Genomic DNA, 9,245 nt, shown 5'->3' with positions numbered 1-9,245 from the left:
ATTCTCCAGGCAAGAATACTAGAGCGGGTTGCCATGCACTCCTCCAGGGGATCTTCCCGACCCAGGGAGGGAACCCAGGTCTCCTGCACTGCAGGCAGATTCTTTACTGTCTGAGCCTATCTATGACTACTGAAAACAAAGATTAAACATTAACACTATACAATACCAATTAATATTATAAATATCTTTCTTACCTCAAGTTGTATTTATTCTGGCTTAATATTTAATAAATCAAATAATTTTTAATGAAGAAAAAATGAAACTGATGATAATTTTAAACCAGATTATGATGATAACTTTGGTAATGTTATATACTGTATTTTAAACAGTTGACATGAGAAAAGATAAATCTGCCCTTCTAATTTTCTTGATTGGTTTTGGAAAAATATATAATGACATTTTCATCATTATTGAATGATACAAGGTATTTTTATTGTCCAAAATTCCTCTGTGCACCACCATTCATCCCTCATTCCCATCTCCAACCTCTGGCAACCACTGATCTTTTTATTATATCCGTGGTTTGCTTTTTTGGTCATATAGTTAGCATTACACAGTATGTAGCCTTTTCAGATTGAATTTTCACTTAACAAGTCGCTTCAGCCATGTCTTACTCTTTGGGCCCTATGGACTGTAGCCCACCAGGTTCCTCTGTCCATGGGATTCTCCAGACAAGAATACTGTAGTGGGTTGCCTTGCTCTCCTCCAGGGGATCTTCCTGATCCAGGGATCGAACTTACATCTCTTATGTCTCCTGCATTGGCAGGTGGGTTATCTGCCACTTGCGCCTCTTTCACTTAGTAATAAGCATTGTTTCCTCCCTTGCATTCATGGTTTGGTACATGCATGTTCTTTTTGTGTCAAATAATACTCCATTGTCTGGCTGGGCCAATTTATTTATCCATTCATTTACTGAAGGGCATCTTGGTTATTTCCAAATTTTGGGAGTTACGAATAAAGCTGTTATAGACATTTCACAAATTCAAAAAAATTCCTTTTTTGTTTAAAATTAAACATATAATGAACCAGCTCACTTCCAATATGCATCCAAACCAGACTGAAGAGGCATCTCCTTCCTTCTATTTCATGCTCTCTCTATGTTTGCATTAACTGCATTGTTAATGTTAATGTAGCATACTATTTTCTCCATTTTCCATTCATTTATTTTAGACAATGCAGGAAAACACAAGAAAAACCCCCAAATGGATCAAGAAGTGTCATTATGGCAGAGATGGTTGTTTCATGAAAACCGAAAAATTGACTTATAGACAGAGATGGACAGCTCACACTCAAAAACCCCAAACTCCCAGATGATTTTGGGGTTGACATTTCTATAGGCAAAATTTGGGGTGAGGGCTGCAGGATGAGTGACTTTCTTCTCATTGGTTGCTGGTGACCTAACAGAGCAGTGCTCCAGGAATCCTGTGCTCAGCCTAAAGTAACCATCTTCATGGGTGGGTGGGGGGTGGGGGCCTAGTTCTTGTGGAAGAACTCAAAGATAATTGTTATGTTTATTCCTTGAGGAGGAACCAGGATCCTGCTTTAATCACTGCACTTTGGTTTCCTCCTTTGTTTCTATTAGCAACTATTTGAATTTGCTTTTTGGAACGGGGAGGTTTAGAAGTCTGAAGTTTGTTATCTAACAAATTAGAAATGGGGGATTAAAAAAAAGAAAGGCTTTTGTGCTCAGGCGGCCCCTGCAGCAGTTTTGCTGGGTTACAAACTTATTCAACCTGAATAACTGAAGCTAAAAGCTGGTGTTTTTTTTTTTTTTGTTTGTTTGTTTTTAAATTCAAGTATGGGACCCAACTGAAGCGACTTAGCACACGTGCACACATTGTTGGTTTACAAAGTTGTGCTAAGTCATTATTAATAACAAACATGATTTCAGTCAAAGTACATGGGAAATTATCAAAGTGATCTTGTTATAAGTACCAAGAACTTTGATCTTTCTTCATTTAGGGTGGAAGGGACCAGAAACTGCTGAGCTGGTAAGAAGGTCACACAAATAACTAAAGACTTAGTGGGAGTCAAAGTTTTTGTTCATTCGGTCCAAATTATTCATTCAGTGTATTCTAGATACCTGTCCACACACACTGTCCATCCACCAGACCGGGCTGAACTATGCATCCAAATCAGAATTCATCATTTATTGATTTTTAAGACCTTGGACAAGTTCTGTCCTTAAGCCTCATCTGTGAAATAGGGATGATAATATGTACTTAATTAGGGCATCCTTATAGTTAGAAGTTGGCTTCCAGGTGACTCAGTGGTAAAGAATTGGCCTGCCAATGCAGGAGACCTGGATCCTGACGATCCCCTGAAGGGAATGGCAACTCACTCCAGTAATCTTGCCTGGGTAAAGCCCATTGACAGAGGAGCCTGGAGGGCTGGCTACAGTCTAGGAAGCACGAGTCAGACCTGACTTTGCGACTAAACAACAATATAGTTAAAAGTTAGGTTAGGTCCCCAGAAATGCGAACCAACTTGATGTTTCGTGACATATGTCACTGTTAGTCCACCAGGAACTGGTACAGGATGAAAGAAATCATAAGTGACCCTCTCTCTCTGCAGATTCCCTTTCCCAATATAAGCGTGTGCTTCAGTCCTGTCCGACCGTGTACGACGGTAAGGGCTGTAGCCCCCCAGGCTCCTCTGTCCGTGGGGATTCTCCAGGCAAGAATACTGGCGAATTGGGAGCACCTGGGTTGCTATGCCCGCCACCAGAGGATCTCCCCCACCCAGGGATCGAACTCCCATCCCCCGCCCGGTCTCTTAGGTTTCCTGCTTTCGCAGGCGGGTTCTTCACCAATAGGGCCATCTGGGAATCCCTCCCAATCTAAAAGGGCAGCAAAACGCTCGCAGAGGTCCCTACACAATGCAGCAACACGAGATGCCAACAGCCTGTCCCCAGTGGCAACATTCACTCATCTTCCAAAATCGTTTTGAGTTCTTCGAATCCTGTTACTTTTCTTTGGCTCTTGACGCTCTGCAAACACAATCTGTGCTAAACCCTGCTGTTGTCCGACGTCAAAGGCTTGGCCGTACGTCGGAGGACTTCCCAGAGGACCGTAGTTTGGTCCCAAGAGGACAGGATGCCTGGAGCGCCAACTGTACACGCCTTCTGCCAGCTTTTTTCAGGGTATTTGCAAAACTGCAGCCGAGGGGGCGTTTCCGAGCAGCGGGGGCGGGCAGATACCGCACCTCCCCTCTCCACGTTCTTGGGGGAGGGGGCGGTGCCCCGGCAGGGAGCAATAACTAAGGCCGCGTTCGCAGCCAGGTGCGAGCACGTGGACGCCTAGGCTCTGAGCCCGGAGTGCCGGGCGGTCCGTTTACCCTCCCTTCGCCTCGCACCTTCGGCCGCCTCCGGGCAGCCTCAGCCCCGGCCAACGTTTCGCGCCGCCGCCGCCCCCGCTCGCGGCCTGTGGCTCTGGGCTCCCGGCGATCCGGCTGCGGAGCGTTGCCGGCGTCCTCCAGGCGGGCCCGGGAGACGGCGCGGCCTCCGGAGGCGGGGACCCGGCGGGCCGCAGGCGCTCGGCTTCCGGAAGCCGGTGGTTCTCCGGCTCCCGCTGTGCGGACCGGCGCGGCGGCCTGAAATCCAGCATCCCGGCCAACACCTCCCGGAGCAGCAGGCGGCACCAACGCCCCAGCGGTTGGATCCCCAAATCGCGCTCGCCGCGGCCGGCAAGATGCAACCGGTGTACCCGGAGGCGAAACCCAACCCGCTGCGGAACGCGAACCTCTGCTCGCGCGTGTTCTTCTGGTGAGCGCCCCGCCTGGGCTGGGATACCCCCGCCGCCGTGGGGCGGGTACCTGATGCCGCCTTCGCCTTTCGGGGGCAGAGGCGCTTTCCGCTCTCCCCCAGGCCGCCCGGCTTCTCGCCGCCGGTGGGGCCGCCCCGCGCCGGCCGCGTGGTCCGCGCCGGCTTGGCGGCTTGCGGGAGTAGGGGGAGCAGGCCGAGGAGGGGGACGTGGTCGCGGGGTCGCCGGCTGTCCCAGTATATTTGCTCGCCGCTCCGGCAGCCTCCGGTTCCCGGAGCCGGGGGGAGCAGCCGGAGCCGGAGGCGGGGAGGCGGAGAACGGAGGCTGCCTAGGGGGAGTCACCGCCCAGCCGGAGAAAGGAGCGGACCACCCCCCTCCTCCCCGCTGGGAATTCGTTCCTTTGAGCTAGAACTGCACTTTTTTTCCCGTTTTTTTTTTTCTCCCTAAGCAAGCACCTTATGAGCACCTTTCTTTATGTAATTAAAGCCCTGGACCAATTGCCGGCTTCCAATAATGTCCCCACTTTTAACCATGTTCCTTATGTGACATCTGCCGGCCAGTTGCACCCGGCTCTCTCTCTCTCTCTCTGTGACCCTGTCTCTATCCCTCCCTCCCTCTGTCTGTGTGCGTCTGGTACCTAATTAAGGCAAATTTGTAGTGGGTAAAGAAACAATTTTTATGTAATGAATGGGGACGCTATTCTTGAACATGTTTTGCTTTTGCCTGGGACACAGCGACGACCGGCGTAGGTATTTTGACCAACCGCTTTCCCTGTTGTTAATATTTATTTACCCATCTTTGAGGACCACTCTGGGCTTGGGGGCCCTGAAGCCTGTGGGGTCTTGTCCAGATCTCTAGCCTTCAGAGAAGTGGTATGTGGTTGTTCCTATAACTTCAGGCAGGGCAAGGAACTCTCCAAGACCGTTTTTGTGGATTTTAAAAATATATGCATGGAAATGGAAGGTGAGGACCTCTCATTGATTGTGGTAGGCACCCATTTCCAGTTTTCCTGTGGGAGCAGATGGAGCTATTATCTTTTACAGCTGAAGGTACTGAAGCAGAGTTTGAGGAAGTTGCCTACATCACATGGTGAGTAAGTGGTGAAGTGGGATCCTGGACTAGGCAGTCTGACTTCTGAGCCTGTGATTCCTGTGTGGGTAACTGCAGTTTCTGTTAACTGTTATAACTGTTTAACCTATAACTGTTGTAAGCTGTGTGTAACTGTTTCTGTTGGTATGCTTACTTGTTCCAAAATGCGTAAAGGTGATTCCAAACACAACCTTTGTTCTTGTAGACAATTCAGGTTCTTGCTGTGGGAGATGATGCATGTGAAACATCTATAATCAAGCTTTAGGGCGGCTGTTCTCAAAGTACAGCTCTCAGACCTGCAGCGTCCTCCTCACCTGGGAGCCTGTTGTTGTGCATTCGCTCAGTTGTGTCCGACTCTTTGTGACCCCATGGACTGCAGCACACCAGGCTTCCCTGTCCATCTCCCGCAGTTTGCTCAAACTCATGTCCATCGAGGCCGTGATGCCATCCAACCATCTCATCCTCTGTCGTCCCTGTCTTCTCCTGCCTTCCATCTTTCCCAGCATCAGGGTCTTTCTGATGAGTCAGCTCTTCACATCAGGTGGCCAGAGTATTGGAGCTTCAGTTTCACTATCAGTCCTTCCAACGAATATTCAGGATTGATTCCCTTTAGGATGGATTGGTTTGATCTTCTTGCAGTCCAAGGGACTCTGAAGAGTCTTCTTCAACACCACAGTTCAAAAGCATCAATTCTTTCGGTGCTCAGCCTTCTTCATGGTCCAACTCTCATAACCATACATGACTACTGGAAAAACCATAGCTTTGACTGTGTGGACCTGGGAGCCTGTTAGAAATGCACTTTTCCTGCACTCATTCTAGATCAGTTCTGTAAAATTGGAAGCTCTGGGGATGAGGTTTAAAGAAGCGTTCCAGGTGATTCTGGTGGCAGGTTGATGCTGGCAACTGCTTTTTAAATTTTTTTCTGGCAATTGCTTTAAGCCACCCCTCCCACTGGCATTGTTTTCCATAAGGTTCAAACCAATTTGCCCTCTTCACAGCTGTTTGTGAGCTTATTTAAGTATCAACTTTGAATACCTAAATTAATTCTTTTAGGTCTAAGGTTAATATCAGTTTTTGGTTTTTGGCCCCTGCCATGAGGCATCCAGGATCTTAGTTCCCTGGCTGGGGATGGAACCTGTGCCCCTTGGCAGTGGAAGAGTAGAGTCTTAACCACTGGACCCCCAGGAAGTCTGATAGTAAGTATCAAACACTTTTAATTTCAATTTGTTTGATTTGTAAAAATGGAACATTTTTTTGGTGCCTATTGACTTTTTTTTCTGAATTGTGTATTAATAGATTTTTTTTAAATAACTTGTAACAGCACTTATAATTTTACAAATTTTCATTTCTCTGAATTTAGAGGTTTTAAATTATATGTTATTAAGAATATCAAGCTTTTCTTTTTGGTTTCTCCTGTTGCTTTTATAATATGTCTTTGTAAAATCCCAGCATCATTTAAATCTCCGTAAGCATTTTATTTTAATCTTGTTTCATTTCTAACAATAAAGCCAGCTAGAATTTCATTTTTTCCTGAAACAGCCCATTTTCCTGTCATGGTTTATTGAATAATTCTTGCTCATCCCCATTATTGGAAATAAGGAGCACTTGTTAATGAACCATATCCAGCTGGGGACTGGATTGTCCAGTCTGCTGAGACTCCCTGGTGATGTCCCTGCTGTCCTGCAATTCAGCCCTCTGGGTGTGCTCTGCATTTCTCTACCACCTTCATCCCAGAGGCCAGCAGGTTGAGGGTTAGTACAGGACCTATCCACAGAGATGAGGGTTGAGTGGGATCTTGGACCAGATGCACTTGTCCCATCAGTCAGTCAGTTCAGTTGCTCAGTTGTGTCTGACTCTTTGCGACCCCATGGACTGTAGCACACCAGGCTTCCCTGTCCATCATCTCCCACAGAGTTTGCTCAAACTCATGTCTATTGAGTCAGTGGTGCCATCGAACCATCTTATCCTCTGTCGTCCCCTTCTGCCTTCAGTCTTTCCCAGCATCAGGGTCTTTTCTAATGAGTTGACTCTTCACATCAGGTGGCTAAAGTGTTAGAGCTTCAGCTTCAACATCAGTCCTTTCAATGAATATTCAGGACTGATTTCTTTTTGGATTGACTGTTTGATCTCCATGCTGTCCAAGGGACTCTGAAGAGTCTTCTCTAATACCACAGTTCAAAAGCATCAGTTCTTTGGTGCTCAGCTTTCTTTATGGTCCAACTCTCACATCCAAACATGATTACTGAAAAAAAACCATAGCTTTGACTATATGGACCTTTGTCAGCAAAGTAACGTCTCTGCTTTTTAATATGCTGTCTAGGTTGGTCATAGCTCTTCCTCTAAGGAGTAAGCCTATTTTAATGTCATGGCTGCAGTCACTATCTTAAGTGATTTTTGAGCCCCCAAAAATAAAGTCTGCCACTGTTTCCACTGTTTCTCCATCTATTTGCCGTGAAGTGATGGGACCAGATACCATGATCTCTTTTTGAATGTTGAGTTTTAAGCCAGCTTTTTCAATCTCCTTTTTCACTTTCATAAAGAGGCTCTTTAGTTCCTCTTCGCTTTCTAGCCGGGGTCCAGCCCCAGCAGGATCCAGGGGGTACCCTCAGGCGTCGGGGAGAGAGAGAGAGAGAATGACCAGACGGGGGTGCAGAGAGTCTGGAAGAGTCTGGCAATGCTTTATTTTTTACCATAGCTTTTATACCCTAAGTTAGTATATTTCTAAGGGGAAGATAGTTTAACATTATGTCAGCTTGTCCTTCACGAAACCAGGGTGTTTTCTGCATACTTCTTGGTTTATGAGGGTCTTGTACATTATCTCCTGGCCTGGGGCTATTAACATTTTATGCAGGTCAGGTGAATGTAAACCTATTTTCCGTTTTTATGGTGACCTTAACTGAAAGGTAACAGTGTCATAGGGAAATAGTACAAAGTAGGATTATATTCTTTTTAATACAAAAATTAATCTTTCTGCAAAAGTTGTCAGTTGCGTTTATCTAAGTTTACCCCATACTGACTCTGTGACTTTGGTGAGGCAGCTTTTGCCTAGCACTCCTGACTGACAATTAACCATCTCATTGTTACCACACTAGGGCTAAGTTCTTATTTCTCTAGATCTTTAACTATATTAACAATGGTTTTTATAACACAACCTTAGCACATTAAAGGCAAAAATACAGCAAGCAAAACACAGCAAGCAAACATCAACCCAATAACCACCTATAGAATAATTTTCTTATGTTTTCTAATAGGACTCCTTTACCCCTTAAAAAGGCTCTGTATCTATTAGGGCTTTTATATAATCAGGTTCTTTATGCTATTTTATGATTAGGATATTATAAGCAATCATGCATATTAGTATCAAGGGCATAAATGCGTTTGGCTAACAAACTACCAGCAAAGGAGTTTAAATTAAAACACTCCTTTCACCCTGAATAATCTCATAAAATACCACCACCTGGGAAACTTTTTTTTTTTTTTTTGGGAAACTTATTGATTAAAGTTCTAAATTGATTCTTATTTGGGAAGAGATCGGGGAAGGCCTTCCTGCCTATGTCAGAGAAATTAGGGAGTAGTCCATTGAGGCAAGCATCAGAAAGACTATCTTAAGGTGAGAGCCAGGGGCAGCTTTTCGAAATCCCTGAAAACCTGATCTGCCTTGCCTGCTAGGCTTTCTCCTCATGACCTTGTCATGGGTGGGATCTCCTGAGCTAGCCTTTTCAAGAACCCCTGAAAACCTGATCCACCTTGCCCGTCAGGTTTTCTCCCTTATGGCCTTGTTAGGGGTAGGGTCATGGCAGCTTTCTGCCATAAGGGTGGTGTCATCTGCATATCTGAGGTTATTGATATCTCTCCTGGCAGTCTTGATTCCAGCTTGTGCTTCATCCAGCTTAGTATTTTGCATGATGTACTCTGCATATAAGTTACATAAGCAGGGTGACAATATATAGCCTTGTCATGATCCTTTTCTAATTTGGAACCAGTCCATTGTTCCATGTCTGGTTCTAATTGTTGCTTCCTGACCTGCATACAGATTTCTTAAGAGGCAGGTCAGGTGGTCTGGTATTCCCATCTCTTGAAGAACTTTCCACAGTTTGTTGTGAAAAGGTTTTGGTGTAGTCAATGAAACAGAAGTAGGTGTTCTTCTGGAACTCTTGCTTTTTTGATGATCCAGCGGATGTTGGCAACTTTATCTCTGGTTCCTCTGCATTTTCTAAATCCAGCTTGAACACCTGGAAGTTCTCGGTTCGTGTACTGTTCAAGCCTGGCTTGGAGAATTTTGAGCATTACTTTGCAGTGGGAGAGATGAGTGCAGTTATGCGGTAGTTTGAACATTCTTTGACATTGCCTTTCTTTGGGATTGGAATGAAAACTGACTTCTTCCACTTCTTTAAG

General features: G+C 45.6%; 1 protein-coding gene across 2 annotated transcripts in view; it reads left to right on the top strand.

Annotated features, from left to right (window-relative positions):
- The first annotated feature begins 3,547 nt into the window (after positions 1 to 3,547).
- The window catches only part of LOC133049557 (ATP-binding cassette sub-family C member 4), a 178,685-nt gene continuing 172,987 nt past the window's right edge, over positions 3,548 to 9,245 (top strand). For both annotated transcript variants that reach the window (XM_061133650.1, XM_061133649.1), the window contains exon 1: positions 3,548 to 3,763. In XM_061133650.1, the coding sequence (XP_060989633.1) occupies positions 3,690 to 3,763 (74 nt within the window). In that variant the 5' untranslated portion in view covers positions 3,548 to 3,689. The remainder of the gene's footprint in view (positions 3,764 to 9,245) is intronic.

This window comes from Dama dama, chromosome 30, assembly GCF_033118175.1.
Source record: "Dama dama isolate Ldn47 chromosome 30, ASM3311817v1, whole genome shotgun sequence".
Lineage (NCBI taxonomy): Eukaryota > Metazoa > Chordata > Mammalia > Artiodactyla > Cervidae > Dama > Dama dama.
Note: the sequence above shows the minus strand (reverse complement) of the source record. Positions and strands in the feature narration are given on the sequence as shown.